This window comes from Mobula hypostoma, chromosome 2 (genome assembly GCF_963921235.1).
Source record: "Mobula hypostoma chromosome 2, sMobHyp1.1, whole genome shotgun sequence".
Taxonomy (NCBI): domain Eukaryota; kingdom Metazoa; phylum Chordata; class Chondrichthyes; order Myliobatiformes; family Myliobatidae; genus Mobula; species Mobula hypostoma.
The window spans coordinates 48,527,091-48,546,554 of NC_086098.1; the positions used below are offsets into that span (position 1 = coordinate 48,527,091).

The 19,464-nt window shown below is 42.1% G+C and overlaps 1 protein-coding gene across 11 annotated transcripts in view; it reads left to right on the forward strand.

The window, feature by feature from the left end:
- Window positions 1–19,464, forward strand: part of LOC134339868 (tudor domain-containing protein 15-like) — a 115,110-nt gene that overhangs the window by 61,910 nt on the left and 33,736 nt on the right. For 10 of the 11 annotated variants that reach the window (XR_010016464.1, XM_063036699.1, XM_063036707.1 and 7 more), the window contains 2 exons: window positions 12,698–12,805; window positions 14,883–18,793. Coding sequence is in view for 10 of the 11 variants with exons in the window: in XM_063036699.1 (XP_062892769.1) it covers window positions 14,888–18,793 (3,906 nt within the window). In the remaining variant the exon portion in view is untranslated. Of the gene's footprint in view, window positions 1–8,103; window positions 8,162–12,697; window positions 12,806–14,882; window positions 18,794–19,464 lie in introns of those variants that run through there. The other variant, XM_063036690.1, reaches the window with a different exon arrangement.

Consider the following 19,464-nt stretch of genomic DNA (forward strand, 5'->3'; position numbering starts at 1 on the left):
TATCTTATAATGCCAACTATTTTTATCTGTAAAATACCACAAATTCAAAACTCCTAGGGCCAGCTAGCAAAAATATTTAACTACAAACAATTGGACTGTTGTCTGCCTTTCATAGAGCCATAGAACAACCCTTGGCCCAGTGAGTCCATGTCAACCATGGTGCCCATCCAGGTAGTTCTACTTTCTTGTGTTTGGCCCATATCCCTTTAAGCCAGGGGTTCTTAAACTTTTGGCTATGGATCTCTTTGGCAGTCTGGTGAAACCTATAGACACTTTCTCAGAATAATGTATTTAAGCATAAAATACATAGGATTACAAAGGATACAAATTATTCTGAAATGCAGTTATCAAAATATTAAAGCAAATTTGTGATATAATAATATGTGCTTCATTAACACATTAAATAACAAGATTATACATTTAAGACCTAGGCAAGCTAGCTGTGTACATACATCTATTGATGCTTCTGGACACACCTTCAGTGATGTTCCTGGAATCATCAGGTGTTTCGGGTCTTTCAACATCATACAACCTCCTCCAGGTGAGCCAGCCGGGGCTGATCAGACCCCAGCTTGTGTCCAGATGGCTAGCTACTTATGACTCCATGGCTCCCCTCTTTTGAGCCACAGCCATCTTGACGCCCTCTCTGCCGCATCGGTGATACTGCGAATGGCTCTCCTCTTCCTCTCTCCCTCGATGCCCAAAATGCTGAAGGCTCTAGCTAAAGAATGGGCTACGAATCCCTTACAACCAACCTCCACTAGGAGACACCTCGCTCTCCATCCAGCCTGCTGACAGTTGCTGACCAGTCCTGCGTACTTGGAGAGCGTCCTTTCAAAGGCCTCGTCCCATGGGACTGTCAGCTCCAGCAGCACCACTTGCTTAGTAGACTCAGACACTAGGACAATGTCTAGTCGCAGGGTGGTGGCTGCGATATGGTTGGGGAACTTCAGCTGCCCTTCGAGGTCCGCCAACAGCTGTCAGTCCCTTGCAGAGGTCAGAATGCCTGCAGATGTTCTTTTGGCAGGTATTGGCTGCTCCCCAGCTCTGACAAAGGCAATGGTCTGCTTGGAGGGTCGGGATCGCTTCGCCCACTCAACTCCTGCGCTGACGGCTTCAGCGATGGTCTTCAGGACCTGATTATGCCTCTACCTGTACCGTCCCTCACCAAGTGCCCTTGTGCAGCCGCTGAGGATGTGCTCCAGGGTTCCTCGCTTGGAGCACACTGGGCACGCAGATGACTCTGCCTTGCCCCATGTGTGCAGGTTTGATGGACTTGGAAGCACATCGTACACTGCCTGGATGAGAAATTGGATGCGGTGTGGTTCGGCTTTCCAAAGATCAGCCCAGGTTACTTTCTTCTCAACCGCATTCTCCCATCTTGTCCAAGCTCCCTGTTGCTTCATTTCCACCGCCTTGCAGGCTCTCATCTCCTCCTGAACTAGACGATGCCTTTCCTTCCCTCTGGTGTCCATTTGGGGAGTTGGAAAGGATCCTAGCCCAGCTCGGCCTCATGTGACCACTCCCACCAGCCTCCTGTGACGCAGCCTCGCCTCTGCCTCCTGAACAGCTTCCTCTGCCCTCCACTTCCTGCCAGTACTTACTTGGATCCCTGCTCTAGTCACCTTTGGGTCACTTGAGTCCCTATACTGTAGCACTTCTCTGGCTCTTGTTACCTTGAATTCTTCCTCCAAGGATTTGAAGGGCAGTTGCAGTTTGTTGTGGTGTCCATAGAGTGCGATGCTGCTCAGGCTCTTTGGCAGCCCCAGCCATCTTCTGAGGTGGTTGCTAACCCTCCTCTCTAAGGTTTCGACTGTCGAGATTGGAACTGCATGGACGAGGAGGGGCTACAGGATTCTGGGAAGAATGCCATGCTGATACACCCAGGCTTTAAACTTCCCAGGTAGACCAGACTTGTCCACAGATTTCAGCCAGCCATCCAACTCGACGTAGGTTGCCTGAATGGATGTTGTGTCCCTTAAAGAGCTGTCAAAAACTTTGCCTAAGCTCTTGACTGGCTTTTCTGTGGTGGTTGGGATGGCTGTGCCTGCGATGCTGAACCGGAACTTGTTTTCTACCTTCCCTTTCCTCAGCACCATCGATCTTGATTTGGCAGGTTTGAACCGCATCCGGGCCCACTCCACCAGCTTTTCGAGCCCCTGTAGAATCCTCCGGCAGCCTGGGACTGATTCTGTGGTGACTGTGAGGTCATCCATGAATGCCCTGATAGGTGGTTGCTGTTGAGCGGAATTCATTCTGGGCCCTCTACACTCTGGTTCAGCAGACTTAGTGAGCATGTTCATGGCTAGGGAGAGCAATGTCACTGAGATAGTGCACCCTGTGATGATGCTGATCTCCACCTTGTGCCAGGTTGATGTAATTGCTCCTGAAGAGACCCTCATCCTGAATTTGCTGTAACAATCAGCGATAAGGGCTCTGATTCTGCTGGGGACGTGATATTTGGTCAGTGTGAGCTGCACCAGCTTGTGCGGAATGGAGCCATATGCATTTGCCAGGTCGAGCCCCAACACTGACAGGTTGCGCTTGTTCTCTCTGGCCTCCCTGATGAGCTGTGTCACCACACCGATGTGCTCCAGACAGCCCGGCGTCCCTGAAATGCCACCCTTCTGGACTGATGTATCAATATAGGTGTTCTTTGCTGGGTAGGTGCACAGCTGGTTAGAAACTGCACTGAAGAAGATCTTCGCCTCGACACACAGCAGGGAGATGATGCGAAACTGATCTATCTGGGTGGCATTTTCCTCCTTCGGGATCCACACCCCTTCAGCCACTCTCCACTGTTCTCGGATTTTCCCCCTTCTCCAAAAGGTTCTCAGGATCTTCCACAGATGCAGCAGGAGTCTGGGGCAGTTCTTGTACACTTTGTACGAGGTGTTGCTTGGTCCTGGAGCCGAGCTTGCCCTTGCTTTGCAGACGACCTCTCTGACTTCCTTTAGCTGCAGCTCTGACATGTCGAACTGCACATCCGGTTCAGGTGGGTCTATTAGGATGTCGCACTCTCCCAATTCCTGCTCTCTTATGAAGGCTGTTGCTTAACTAGGAAAAGAAATTTAAATTGTGGGGTGATCTTTGACAAAGCAACATGCATGTCATGTTGGACATCCAATCAATATTGATCTTTTGCTTTAATGGTTGCATGTTGAAATTCCTGATTCGCAAAGATATATTGTAAATGAAATTAAAGCTTGCATAGCACATTTCTCAAGGTGAGGGTAGGCTTTTCTTAAGGAACACCAGAATTCTCCATTGACTTTTGTGTTAAACTCCAGTTGTAGTGAGTTTTTGCCCTAGATTTTTGATCTTTGGCTAGATCAACATTTTCAATAGAGCTTGTATCAGAAAGAAAAGGGTTGCTGATCTAGGGTTCAACTATAATGCCAACAAGATTGAAAGAGCCCTGAAGTGCTTCCAGGTTTTCACAGGTGTCTCTCTTTAAAGAAATTGACAGAGAATTTTTTATCTCAATTCCATCATGGTAAACTCGATCCAGCATTTAAAAGTTTGCAAAGATGTTGGCCTCTACTCTGTTCTTCCATATCAGCAGCTTAAAGGTTCAAAGGATCATTTATTATCGAAGTATACAATTCTGAAATTCTTCAATTCTCCGGGTAGCCATGAAACCAAGAAAGAAAAGAAAGACGGTACGATTATCAACCCCTAAATCCCACCTCACAACAAAGCGGAACAGGCGCATCAACCCCCAATCCGTCATCCTGCAAAAAAAAAAGCCGAGCAAAACAGATCAGGCACATTGACACCAAATCCCCCTCCCCACACAAAAATAACCGAGAAGATCAGGCGAAAAACACAGAATGTAAAACTGAAAAAAAGTCCAAGTCCACATCCAAAAGCAGAAAAGACCTGGACAATGCTCTCTGGGCACAGAGGCAGGCTCTCCCCTCTCTGGTGCAGAGCAACCAATCAAAAGGCAAGCAGCCGACACTCACCCTCTGCACTTGCATTGATGCTTCAATCCCCCTTGCTGCATTAATCAATGAACAATAGAAGCTATAATCGGCAAAATGGGGTCAAACATCAGCTTGTGCACCATCCTGCAGCATTCTCGCCACACGGTTCACTCATGCTACCTCTGCCTCCCGGAATCCTCTTGGAGACTGCAGAGTGCTGAAGCTCCCAAGTAATCTCCAAACAGCAAAAGCCAAGAAAGCTTGTAATTTTTCAGTAACATCCATAATGGTGACTTGAAGATCTTGAATTAAAGAATTTATTTCATTCATTTGGTTAAAAATATCTGCTGGATAAGCAGATATGGATACAATCCTTTTTTGCAAACTCTTCCAAGAGTGGGTTTTCTTTTACTTTTTAGAAAAAAGTGAAACTTCTGTCCTTAGTTCGACAAGTACTTCAAGACTTGTCCTCCTAAAAGCAAGGGAACATCTGTGTGGTTGAGAAGCACTTCATTTTCTTCATCCATTTCTTGACAAAGTTTTTTAAAATAATTATTCAGAGACCGTTTAATAAAGTGGATGACTTTTATGCTATCTGTATTTAAAAAAACAATGATTAACATAAGGTGAGGTGCTTCATTTTTATGAAAGTAGTAAAACCAGATGTATTACCAAGCATCATAGGAGCTCCAGCTGTGTAAAAAGTATGAAGTTTTACCAATTGAAGTTCTGTTTGATTTTAAAAAAAAGGCTTTTTACCATTTGCAAAACATCAACAGCCCTTGTAGTTTCTACAAGTGACTCACAAAATAAGAATTTTTCTTTGGCATCAGCATGTGCATAATAAACAAAAACAATGAGCTGATTACATTGAGAGATGTCTGTAGTTTCATGCAGTAATATACTGAATGAGAATTGTGAGGTGACCAACTCCTTAATGACCTGCTTTGAAAGAAATATCAACTATTACCACTTCCAGTTTTTTTTCCCCCTGTTCCAGTTCACACACCAACTCAACCATTTCCAATGCACGTAGCTTTACTATTTGGGGCTTCTTCTGTTTGGCAATCTAGTAAGCAACTTTATAGGATGCTTCAAAAAGGTTTTGGTGAAAAGGCAAATCCATGTTTTGGAAGTGCCCCAACTTTTTTCAAATTGAGCTTTCTTTGCACAAAAAAACCCCACATCTTTGGATGGATTTTCAGGATGACCAGACATGAGATGTTCTTTCAGTTTTGCTGGCTTCATACTTCCTCTCAATTTTTTTTTCTGCACGTAAAACACTGGCTCTTGTATCCCATTACATCCATTAATGGAAGTGAAACCATTTCATACATAGCTTTCATCATACCTACTTTTATTTGACTTTCAACTTTTTAAAAAAGTGTTGCATTTTACTTTCCCCTGAACTAGAATTCCCAGTAGAGATCTTCAAACCATCATTTCTAGGATTGTCTCTGTTATCACTGGAGATTTTCCCTCCACATTCTTTGGTGTTTTGCTTGTGTAACCCCCACCAATAACTTCCAACCTTTGTCCTTTAGTCCCATAGACAATTTCCAGACTGATATAGTGTGCATTGTGTATCAGGCTAATGCTATCATCAAGCTACTATCAGCAGCAAGCTGCCCACTCTTGATAGTAATTTAAGTCATGCACAAACTGTCCTTCTGTAGTTTTATCTTTTATGACCTTGTGCTTTCAAGCTGGCCTAATTGTTAAGGCATGACCTTTGGAAGGGTGCTACTGGGGTGCAGTGATATAGGGAGAACAAATTCTGCCCAGGAAATAGCTGGAAAAAGAATTGTTGTCAAAAAATGATAAGTTTTTGAATATCTCTAAAAATGGAAGAATATTCAAAAGTATTAAAAATCAAATTTTGAAAAAGTAAATATTTTAAGCAATTAACATTAATAGGCAATTATTCAAGTAGTTAAGTTAAAATACTTGTAAGCAATTTAAATTCAATTCAAAAATTCTAAATTGAAGATGTAACTAAACACATTGTTGAAGGTAGAGCAGAAGATGTAGTGTTTATGGATTTCAGCAAGGCATTTGACAAGGTACCCCATACAAGGCTTGTTGAGAAAGTAAGGAGGCATGGGATCCAAGGAGACATTGCTTTGTGGATCCAGAACTGGCTTGCCTACAGAATGCAAAGGATGGTTGTAGATGGGTCATATTCTGCATGGAGGTCCGTCACCAGTGGTGTGCCTCAGGGATCTGTTCTGGGACCCCTACTCTTCGTGATTTTTATAAATGACCTGGATAAGGAAGTGGAAGGGTGGGTTAGTAAATTTGCTGATGACACAAAGGTTGGGGGTGTTGTGGATAGTGCGGAGGGCTGTCAGAGTTTACAGCGGGACATTGATAGGATGATAGGTTCAACCCAGGTAAGTGTGAGGTGGTTCATTTTGGTAGGTCAAATATGATGGCAGAATATAGTATTAATGGTAAGCCTCTTGGCAGTGTAGAGGATCAGAGGGATCTTGGGGTCTGACTCCATAGGACATTCAAAGCTGCTGTGCAGGTTGACTCTGTGGTTAAGAAACCATACGGTGCATTGGCCTTCATCAATCGTGAGATTGAGTTTGGGAGTCGAGAGATAATGTTGCAGCTATATAGGACCCTAGTCAGACCCCACTTGGAGTACTGTGCTCAATTCTGGTCGCCTCACTATAGGAAAGATGTAGAAACCATAGAAAGGGTGCAGAGGAGATTTACAAGGATGTTGTCTGGATTGTGGAGCATGCCTTATGAGAATAGGTTGAGTGAACTCTGCCTTTCTTCCTTGGAGCAACGGAGGATGAGAGGTGACCTGATAGAGGTGTACAGGTGTCCCCCGCTTTTCAAACGTACGCTTTACGAAACCTCGCTCTTACGAAAGACCTACATTAGTTACCTGTTTTTGCTAACAGAAGGTGTTTTCACTGTTACGAAAAAAGGCAGTGCGCGCCCCGAGCAGTCAAGCTCCTCCCCCGGAACTGCATTCTAGCCGGCATTGCTTAAACACGTGCCTGTGAGCAGCCGTTAGCAAGATGAGTTCTAAGGTATCGGAAAAGCCTAAAAGAGCTCGTAAGGGTGTTACACTTAGCATAAAACTAGACATAATTAAGCATTTCGATCGTGGTGAACGAAGTAAGGACAAAGTGAGTTTGGCTTGTGGAAGTTGACGAAGATGGTGTTGAAGAGGTTTTGGCATCCCATGACCAAGAACTCTTAGATGAAGAGCTGATGCAATTGGAAGAGAAAAGGATAACAATCAAAACCAAATGCAGTAGCGAAAGTGAAGTCATCCAGGAACTGAACGTGAAGCAACTGCGTGAGATTTTCGCTACAATGATAAAGTACGACTTCAATTTTGAAAGGGAATGTCGGTCTAGGGCATATTTGCAGGATGGTTTGAGTGCTTACAAAGAACTATGATAGAAAAATGCGCGAGGCTAAGCAGTCAAGCATACTACAGGAATTTTGCAGATGCTGGAAATTCAAGCAACACACATCAAAGTTGCTGGTGAATGCAGCAGGCCAGGCAGCATCTCAGGAAGAGGTACAGTCGACGTTTCAGGCCGAGACCCTTCGTCAGTCCTGACGAAGGGTCTCGGCCTGAAACGTCGACTGTACCTCTTCCTAGAGATGCTGCCTGGCCTGCTGCATTCACCAGCAAGTTTGATGTGTGTTGCAGTCAAGCATACTGTCGTTTTTCAAGCCTTCCACATCAGCCACAGCAGACGATGAACTTCGACATCGAGGTGGGCAGTCATAGAAGAAGATGACCTGCCTGCCCTGATCGACGATGAGATGGCACCCCCATGTCCCACCACCCCAGTGGTCCCAACCCCCGGGCCGCGTACATTCGCGGAGAATGCAGCGATAGCCGGGAGGCATCCAGCACATCTTTAAGAAAAAAGCCGAAATAAACAAGCTAATTAATTAGGTGCCGCCCGGTACGTAAATGTCGGCCCAGATCAGAGGTGATTGCCGATTGCGTCGCCTCTGATCTGGGCCGAAGTTTACGTGCCGGGCAGCACCTAATTAATTAGCTTGTTTATTTTGGCTTTTTTCGTAAAGATATGCTGGGTGCGTCCCGGCCACCACTGGACCGCTGCATTCTTTGCGGATTGGTATCGGTCGGCGGCCTGGAGGGTGGAGGCCACTGCACCACCCCAACCTCCAACGACTCAGCCTAACACACCATCATCAGTGTGCTCGACGCTGTCTTCTCGATTCCCGTAAGTCATATTACACTGTACATACATTATTTCTACTTTATATCGGCTGTGTATTTTTACGTGTTATTTGGTATGATTTGGCAGCTTCATAGCTTAAAGGTTACTGGGGAGCGCTTGGGCCATGTTTCTGCTGAGAGCGCTTGCGTGAGATTTTCGCCACGGAGAACAGTGCAGGCAATCGTTGTAGAGAAGTATTTCTAATTTATATAGGCTATGTATTTATCATATCATTCCTGCTTTTACTATATGTTACTGATATTTTAGGTTTTATGTGTTATTTGGCATGATTTGGTAGGTTATTTTTGGGTCTGCGAACGCTCACAAATTTTTCCCGTATAAATAAATGATAATTGCTTCTTCGCCTTACGACATTCCAGCTTACGAACCGTTTCATAGGAGCACTGTACCTTCGGATGGCAGGGGAAACCTGTATAAGATGATGAGAGGCATTGATCGTGTGGATAGTCAGAGGCTTTTTCCCAGTGCTGAAAGGGCACAGTTTTGAGGTGTTTGGAAGAAGGTACAGAGGAGATGTCAGGGGTAAGTTTTTTACGTAGACAGTGGTGAGTGCCTGGAATGGGCTGCCAGCAACTCTGATGGAGGCCGATACGATAGGGTCTTTTAAGAGACTCCTGGACAGGTACATGGAGCTCAGAAAAATAGAGGGCTTTGGGTAACCCTAGGTACTTTCTAAGGTAAGGACATATTCGGCACAGCTTTGTGGGCCGAAGGGCCTGTATTGTGCTGTTGGTTTTCTATGTTTCTATTAATACAATTTTGAACTAAAAGATTTCAATGTTTCTGAAGTAATATGACTTGTGCATCTTTGCAGTGGTGCCTGTCTATTGAGATGAATTGTTTTGTAGTCCCTCTGTTGATCTGCCATGATGGAGATCTAGTGAGCAAATTACGTAAGCAGGCAAAGTTTGGAGTAAAATCCAGAACTGACTGGCCTTCATTTGGAAGTTCAGAATTCATGTGTGTTACATCCTAGCTATATGCAGTATATGTGCGTAAGACTTTTGCACAGTTCTATATCTTTTATAACTGCAGAAGCTAATCAAAAGAAAAACACAGGACCCTTGTCTACATTGCAAACACGAGGAACTCTGCAGATTGCTGGAATTTCAAGCAACACACATAAAAGTTGCTGGTGAACGCAGCAGGCCAGGCAGCATCTGTAGGAAGAGGTACAGTCGATGTTTTGGGCCGAGACCCTTCATCAGGACTAACTGAAAGAAGAGCTAGTAAGAGATTTGAAAGTGGGAGGGGAGGGGCAGATCCAAAATGATAGGAGAAGAGGGGGAGGGATGGAGCCAAGAGCTGGACAGTTGATTGGCAAAAGGGATATGAGAGGATCATGGGACGGGAGGCCGAGAGAGAAAGAAAGGGGGAGGGGGGAAGCCCGGAGGATGGGCAAGGAGTATAGTGAGAGGGACAAGGAGAAAAAGGAGAGAGAGAAAAAGAATATATATAATAATAATAAATAACGGATGGGGTACGAGGGGGAGGTGGGGCATTAACGGAAGTTAGAGAAGTCAATGTTCATGCCATCAGGTTGGAGGCTACCCAGACGGAATATAAGGTGGTGTTCCTCCAACCTGAGTGTGGCTTCATCTTTACAGTAGGGGAGGCTGTGGATAGACATATCAGAATGGGAATGGGACGTGGAATTAAAATGTGTGGCCACTGGGAGATCCTGCTTTCTCTGGCGGACAGAGCGTAGGTGTTCAGCAAAACAGTCTCCCAGTCTGCGTCGGGTCTTGCCAATATATGGAAGGCCACATTGGGAGCACCGGACGCAGTATATCACCCCAGCCAGCTCACAGGTGAAGTGTCGCCTCACCTGGAAGGCCTGTCTGGGGCCCTGAATGATAGTGAGGGAGGAAGTGTAAGGGTATGTGTAGTACTTGTTCCATTGTTTCAGCGTGCTCCTGCCTCACCGAACTCATTTCTGCATGCCTTGACACTGTTTTATTCCCCCCTTGTTCAATCCCTTCCTACCTATGTTCGTGACACTTCTCACGCTTTGAAATTTTTCGATGATTTTAAGTTCCCTGGCCCCCACCACTTTATTTTCACCATGGATGTCCAGTCCCTATATACTTCCATCCCCCACCAGGAAGGTCTTAAAGCTCTCCGCTTCTTTTTGGATTCCAGACCTAACCAGTTCCCCTCTACCACCACTCTGCTCTATCTAGCGGAATTAGTCCTTACTCTTAATAATTTCTCCTTTGGCTCCTCCCACTTCCTCCAAACTAAAGGTGTAGCCATGGGCTCCCGTATAGGTCTCAGCTAGCCTGCCTTTTTGTTGGCTTTGTAGAGCAATCCATGTTCCAAACCTATACTGGTATCTGTTCCCGAATTTTCCTTCGCTACATCGTCGACTGCATTGGCGCTGCTTCCTGCACGCATGCTGAGCTCGTTGACTTCATTAACTTTGCCTCCAACTTTCACCCTGCCCTCAAGTTTACCCGGTCCATTTCCGACACCTCCCTCCCCTTTCTAGATCTTTCTGTCCCTATCTCAGGAGACAGCTTATCTTCTGATGTCTACTATAAGCCTACGGACTCTCACACCTATGTTGACTATTCCTCTGCTCACCCTGTCTCTTGCAAAAGTGCCACCCCCTTCTTGCAATTCCTCTGTTTCCGCTGCATCTGCTCTCAGGATGAGGCTTTTCATTCCAGGACGAAGGAGATGTCCTCCTTTTTTAAAGAAAGGGGCTTCCCTTCCTCCACCATCACCTCTGCTCTCAAACGCATCTCTCCCATTTCACACACATCTGCTCTCACCCCATCCTCCCACCACCCCACTAGGAATAGGATTCCCCTTGTCCTCACCTACCACCCCACCAGCCTCCGGGGCCAACATATAATTCTCCATAACTTCCGCCACCTCCAACGGGATCCCACCACTAAGCATATCTTTTCCTCCCCCCCCCCCACCGCTTTCCACAGGGATCGCTCCCTACGCGACTCCCTTGTCCATTCGTTTCCCCCCCCCCCCCCCAAACCCTCCCCACCGATCTCCCTCCCGGCACTTATCCTTGTAAGCGGAACAAGTGCTACATATCCCCTTACACTTCCTCCCTCACTACCATTCAGGGCCCCAAACAGTCCTTCCAGGTGAGGCGACACTTCACCTGTGAGTTGGCTGGGGTGATATACTGCGGCCAGTGCTCCCAACGTGGCCTTCTATATATTGGTGAGACCCGACGTAGACTGGGAGACCGTTTCACTGCACACCTACGCTCTGTCTGCCAGAGAAAGCAGGAGATATATTTATATTATGTGTATTCTTTTTCTCTCTCTCCTTTTTCTCCCTCTGTCCCTCTCACTATATTCCTTGATTCCTTGCCCATCCTCTGGGCTTTCCCCTCCTCCTTTCTTTCTCCCTAGGGCTCCCGTCCCATGATCTTCTCATATCCCTTTTGCCAATCACCTGTCCAGCTCTTGGCTCCATCCCTCCCCCTCCTGTCTTCTCCTATCATTTTGGATCTTCCCCTCCCCCTCCCACTTTCAAATCTCTTACTAGCTCTTCTTTCAGTTAGTCCTAACGAAGGGTCTTGGCCGGAAACATCGACTTTACCTCTTCCTAGAGATGCTGCCTGGCCTGCTGCATTCACCAGCAATTTTTATGTGGACCCTTCTCTACGTAGTATTTTTCCCTTTTATAGTGAGGTGCTCATTTATGGCGTGGATGCGTAATGACGTATGTCATTCACATGCTACTTGGATTTAATCCATAACAAATTATGTAAGCAATAAATGCTTAAGCAATATATTTTCAATATTGCTCAAATATTAGTGAAATATTAAACACAATGTGGGAATTCCAAGCTGTGGTTCATCAGAAGTAACCACATTTCATAGGAACTGTCTATTTTTCTCTACACATTGCCCATGTTCATGAATTGATACTTAACCATGGTGCTTAATTTGTATATCCGTGGAACTTGTATATACATCAGCTCTGAGCCGTGGGTCATCCTTTTTTCTTTGCTGTGCAATATTGTGACTGTGCTGCCTTCCTGATCTCAGCAAGTTTTTCAAAGTGAATAATAAAATCTCTCTATTTTATCATGCAGCATCAGTGTATGATAGATTTATATTTTATTTGATGTATGTAAATTTTCTATGACTCATCAGTTAAAGAACATCAAAAGCCATAATTTGGGTTGTGGGTGCCCAATGGGGCCTACCAGTATGGATCAAATGTTTATTTTGTAGAGGCTTTCTTTTTACATATTGCATTAAGTATCTATTTTTAACAAATGTCATACAAGCCCTTGGGAAATATTCCTTCATGTTTCCGCACATTCAAACATTTGTCAACAATGTACAGTTAATTTCCATATTTCTGATTTTATAAACAATACAGTGTAAATTAATTAATTGTTATCTGTTTCCAAGTTAATTTTCCTTATTCTCAAATTTCAACTTTTAGTATGTTCATGGATGGCATCATGCCTGCTTTTTGGATTTTTGCTTCAGATTTTATTAAAACCTGTTGTAACAAATTACTTTTCAATAGACCCTTTAGAAGAATGACACATCCCAAGATACTTGAAAAAAATATAAATTGAAATTTGGACAACTGAACAGAAGTTGTTGCGAGAGCTGTCTGATTGCCAGATCAGAGGTAGGTTTTGAGGGGGTTTTTGAAATGTGCCGAAATTTAACAGGTAAATAATGTTTAAAAAGTGAATTCAAGAGAGCAAGACATTTCTACATGGATGCCATGGTATGGAAGTTAAGTCTACTTAATTTCTGAATGCAATATTCAGAAAAGGATCATGTTGAAATTATACCATGCATCCGCGAAGTCTAAATGTCCGCCAGACTCTTGGATATCTACTGTATGTATCTAAAATACTGCAAATGTTGAAGACCTAAAACAGGGGTCCCTAATCTTTATTATGCCTTGAACAAATACCATTAAGCAAGGGGTCTGTGGACCCTTATTGGGAACCCCTGAACTAAAATAAAAACATAAATAGACTCCAAATCATAGAGTAATACAACATTGAAACAGGCCATTCACCTCAACTGATCTATACTGACCACAACGTCCTCCCTGCTGGTCCTAATTGGCCACTTTCAAAGCCTCCTGACGAAGCGTCTCGGCCAGAAATATCGACTGTACCTCTTCCTAGAGATGCTGCCTGGCCTGCTGCGTTCATCAGCAACTTTGATGTGTGTTGCTTGAATTTTCAGCATCTGCAGAATTCCTGTTGTTTTAGTCCATGAATAAGGTGGGTGGGATCCTTCATGATGTAACTGCCATTTTTCCAGCAGCTTTCGTGTATATGTCCTTGAAGGTGGGTAGACTGGTACTGATGATGTGTTGGGCAGTTTTAACTAACCTTTGTGGAACCTTCCTGTCCGCTGCACTGCAGCTTTTGTATCATGCAGTGTTTCAGGATAACATGTTAAACCAAACACTGGTTATATTCTGTGTTAAGAAGAGCAGGAGTCCTTTTTTCCCATTGTACTGCCAATTTTTATCCCTCAATAATTTTTATCTCCAAATTAGGACGTAAGTGTAAATGTAGTGCCATACTTTCCAGTGTAACATAATAAATCCAATTAGTAGGGCAGGATGAGGGATGCCCTAGAAATTGCAAGTTATAATATCAAAAACATTAATTCAAGCTCTGTAATTCATTGTGCAGCAATCTGGTATATAGCATGTAACATTTCTGAGAACTAGGTGGACTACTAAAGGGAATTAATAATATATGCAGGGGATTCCAATTAATTCGGGCACATCGGGACCAGTATATTTTGGCCCAATTAAGTGACTGCCCCAATTAGCTGAAGTTTCATGGAAATAGTTTAAGAAGGTACAGGAAATGCAAGCTACTGTTAACTGAATAACAAATTATGTGTTTAAATGAAATACAGAATCAATTAGAATACTACCAAAACTACTGCAGCACAATGAAAACTGTATTAGTTCTTATAGTTATCAGAGAAATTCATTCAGTGTATGCTGATCTGTTCTTTTGATTGTAAATGAACAAAATCAAACATACACCTTGCGGAGATTGTGGTCTGTCTTCAAACAGTGCTTTGGACAATTACGTTCTCTAAATCTTCATTTTCATCATAATATTCCAGATGATTTTCGAGAGCTTCAAATTTTTTGTACTTCCACACTTGGAATATTGAAATTGTTTAATTTTCACTTCCAGACGTTTCTGGCATGTCTAAACCTGAATGCTTGAAACTACAGTGAACCAAACAGTCCTTACTGTTTATCACTCAGTGACAAAAATCACTGCTTTTTGAATTCAAACATACAAGTGACACTGTTTAAAAATTATTCGTAATCTCTAACTGCATTGTAATCTCTCACTGCTATATGATGTGCACGCAACTAACGTTTGTCACAAGTCTCCTGCCGCAATTAAGTAGAACAGCATCCCAAATAAACAAAGGGTATCCCAGCTATTTTCTGGATTTTTTTTTTAAGAATTGTTCCAAACAAGTGTCTGTCACTATTAACCGATGGCTCAATTAATCGGAATCCACTGTGTATTTTGACATTTGAATGGTTTCAATCTGTACATTTAACTTTTAAGTTCTGCAGCCAAATCCTCAAGTATATAAATCTTTTGAGTATAAGACAGGCTGACATTCCTGACAAAGTGTGTGCTGTTACATTATGCTTGGTAAGATTTAATTTTATTTTTTTTTAAATCTTGTGCTTTTAGGCCTTATGTGGTCAAATTTTACTCCATCTTGTACGGTGCACCTGGATCTGAAATTAACCCGTGTGGAATGTCATCCAGAGAAAATACTGGTATATTTTTGGGGGCAGTACTGCAATGCATATGAATTGGATTATCATATACTACAGGCTGAAATACAGACTGCAGCAAAGACGAAAGCAGATGTTGCAGTTGATGAGTTGTGTTTTGTGGAGGACACTTACCGTGGTGAATGGTATCGAGGAAGAGTTATAAGAAAAAAAGAAGAATCATATGATGTATTTCTCATAGATGTTGGAATGGTCTTGACTGTTGATGCTGGGCACGTTGCTTCTGCCTCTAAAAAATTGTTTCAACTTCCCCCAAAAGTAGTATGTGGCATATTTGCCAATATAATTCCTATAAGAAGAAAATGGTCATCAATGGCTGTCAAATATTTTGCATCATTGGCATCTACGCAAATCAAAGGTTATGTTGAAGACGTCTTAATGAACCAGATAGTTTTAGAAGTTCCCAGTGTTAACCAAAAGCTCCTTAAGCTTGGCTTGGCAAAAATTCTTGATGGCAGCACTTTCCATTTCCTGTTGGAAATGTCTGAAGATTTGCCAAGATACCTTGGTTGTGAAAATGCTAAAATGAAATCCATGAATAAACAATGCTGGAGACCTATGCTGGATAAAACAGTTATACGATCACTTAATTTCAAACATATTGTGGATGTTTTCAGTCTAAATTTGCAAACTGATGTTATAGAATCAGTCAGAATTACATGTGCATCAGGACTTCATAACTTTTACTGCCAGCTGAAAAAGATGACCTCAGAGCTCGAAGCAATGACTAAAGATATGCATGATTACTATGAAAACAAAGAAAAAGAATTAAATGATGAACATATTAATAATTCTGGTGCACTCTGTGCTGCAAAATGTAGAGATGGGAAGTGGTACAGGGCAGTTGTAAAACAGCTGTTAACTTCAGGGCACGTGGAAATTTGGCTTATGGATTATGGAAGTATAGCAGTTGTATTACCCCATCATATTAAACAATTGATGCCAGATTTTTTTATGATGCCTGTGATGTCATTTCCATGTGCAGTAACTGATTTAGAAAAGCAAACAAAACATTGGATAAATTTACAGATTGAAATTTTCAAGCAATCATTGTTTGAGGAAGAATTAAATATTTTAATTGATTCCTACTCCTGTATAGAACATCTGTACTATGTTACACTCTGTAATCCCCAAAACATTAACGTCCATCAGTTGCCTGAAACATTGTCAGGAATGAATTGGAAGATTAAATGTGCCCCTGATGAGAAAGCAAGTAAGGATGTAAGCAGGCAGTTTGGAAAATCAAGTGGAAAACTGGCCAGTAACTCAGTGCATTATAGTTTAAGATCTGCTGAAATGAAAGTAAATGCATCCTATGTTGGATTTGTTGAATATGTTATTAACCCATCTGACTTTTGGATTCGTACATCAGAATACAGTCATGATTTTGAATGTTTAATGAACAGTATTTCAGATTATTACAGTGAAATTGGTGTAAGTGAAGAACTTATTCAGAAACCAGCACCTGGCTTGTTTTGTTGCGCAATGTATAGTGGAGACCAGCGTTACTACAGAGCAGTTATTACTGATGTATTTGATGGTGACCTAAAAGTTTTCTTTATTGATTATGGGAATACTGAAATTGTAGACATTACTGCTGTAAAATCCCTTCTTCCTGTGTACACACATTTGCCACCTTTGGCTATGAACTGTTCTATTGCTCGCGTTTTTCCTACTGAAGGAGTGTGGACAAAAGATGCTACCAACTTCTTTAAGAAAGCTGTATTTAACAAAGAACTTTCAATTGAAGTAGTTTCAAAAGAAGGAGGCAGATATATCATTGATGTTCGTGACAAAGAATGCATGGAACAGCCAGCTGTTAGCACACTGATGCTTAAGTCTGGGTATGCTGATTTTTGGATTGTAAAGGCAGATAATAATTTGCCAAAACAAAATTGTAAATTGAAGCATTCAGGAAATAAAGCAATTAGGTTCACAAAAAGTGGAAACAGAACATACATAGTTAAAAATTCTAAGTTGAAAAATACGTGCACTGTTTCAGTTTCACCCAACAAGCTGTCTACTCTGTACTTTCCAACTCTACCTCCTATCATGTCAAGACAAACTGAGAAGTCCTTGTTAGTATCTCCATTCAGGCAACAGGTGTTTAAGCTTGGATCTGTTTTTGATGTGAGAGTGTCTCATATAAAATCTCCAGCAGAATTTTGGTGCCAACTACAAAGTAAATCTGATGAACTTGAGTTGCTAATGAGAGAGATCCAACTTTATTACAGTATTCCAAGGGAAGCTTTTCAACCTGAAGATACAGGATGTGTTGCAAAATATTCCAAGGATGGACAGTGGTATAGAGCAACAGTTATTAAAAGAAATATTCCAAAAGAAGTTACTGTATTGTTTGTTGATTATGGCATCCAACAAAGAACTACTCTGAAGAATCTTTGTGCTATTAATCCAAAATTTGTTCATCTGGAAGAGCAAGCTTTTAGGTGCACTATTAACGGCATCATTCAATCTGTGAACCAAGACCCTACTGTTTGGGATCAAGTTTCCTACAGCACATTTAAACAGTTTATTGACAAAACATTGACATTAGATTTGACTCTTAAATGCACAATATTTGCAAAGGCTTTGAAAAATGGAAAGGATCTGTGTAATGTGGTAGACCTTTACACTCCATATACTAATTTATGCCAGCTATTTTTGAACATGGGGTTGGCCACGAATGTTAAATCACCATTTTCATTTAGTTCATCAATTCAGTTATATACGTTTTATTATAGTGATCATGACATAAGAATCGGAAGTGAAGAAAAAGTCTATGTAACACATGCTTCTGGTTTGTCAGAATTCTATTGTCAATTTGAAAAAAATACTTCGGTTGTGCATAAACTTATGACTGATGTCACCCACATTTGTAAACAAATGCGAGGACAGAAGTTGAACTTTAACAAAACTTGTATGTGCTTAGCAAAATATTTTGGAGACGGTCTGTGGTACCGTGCTCTAGCCTATTCTGTGCAATCACCTGCACATTTTAAAGTATTTTTTGTAGACTATGGAAACACAGAAATAGTTGATAAAAATGATGTGATTCCAATTCCTCTGGAGGCATTAGAACTGACTTCAATACCTATGCAAGCAGTAAAGTGTTGCTTGTACCTTCCCCTTCAGAAAGTGCCTGATGATTTCACTTTGTTTAAAGAAACTGTGATGGAAAAGCAACTGAAAGCCTTTGTGGTAGCAAAGAATTCTGATGGCCAGTTGGTTCTTGACCTTTACGATGGAAATGTCAAAATTAGTGATGAAATAACACAGCAACTTTATGGAAGTGGAGTGAGATGCCTTGATGACACACAGTGGCAAAGTAGAAATTCTTCCTCCCCAACAAATATAGTCACTTCTTCAAAACAGATACGTGAGCATTCCGTAAAAGAAACAAAAGGATCAATCAGTTCTGATTTGAATGCAGACCTGTGGTATAAAGGAAGAAAAAACAAAGACCAAAATGAGGCTTTTAAAAATATAAAAGTGCCTTGTAATAGAGGTGGAAAAAATACAACTTGCTTGCAACTAAAGAAATTTGTCCCTGGATATAATTTCCATCAAACAAACTTGGGGAAAGCCTGCAACACAAGGAACACAGGCAAAGCAATCCATCGAGATAAGACTAGATTCTGTGTATGGAAGACCAAGATGATACCTCATATAATTGATCCCAGAAAAATGACAACACCATCTGTATTCAACTCTCCTGTGCAAAACATTGCTGCAGTACCAAATGCAAAAGACAGTATTGAAATTATTTGTAGAAGTAAGAAGAAAACTGCTAGGCAGTTTCCTCAAGTATGTATCCATTTTGTTCAATTTGATCTCGCCACCTAATTATATATATTTTGTGTGAATTTTTTTTTCAGATTTCACACACAATGAAAATGTGACCACTGATACCACAAATGTGAACTGAAGCATTAAGAAATTTATAAATTGGTTTGTTTATTGTAATGTGTACCATGATACAGTGAAAAGCTAATCTGCATTGTTCATACGGATAAATTCATTGCAGCAGCATATTGATATAGTACAAGGTAAAACTGACAGAATATAGAGTGAAGTGTTACAGTACAGTTCAGGTAGACAATAAGATGCAGGGTCATAAGGTAGATCAAGGTCAAGCGCTCAGTAGTTTTAACAGTGGAATAGAAGCTGTCCTTGAGCCTAGTGGTAGGTGCTTTCAATTATTAGTATCTTTTGTTCAATGGGACTGGGAAGAAGGGAGAGTGCCTGGGATAGATAGGATCTTTGATTATGCTGGCTGCTTTACCAAGGCTGCAATGTAGATAGTCCATGGAGGGGAGACTGGTTTCACTGATATGCTGTGCAGTGTCCACAACTAGATCATGAGATCATAATACCAAAGAATAGAGGAGCAGAATTAGACCACTTGACCCATTGAGCCTGCGCCACCATTTCATCCTGGCAAATCCATTTCCCTCTTAGCCCCAATCTCCCGCCCT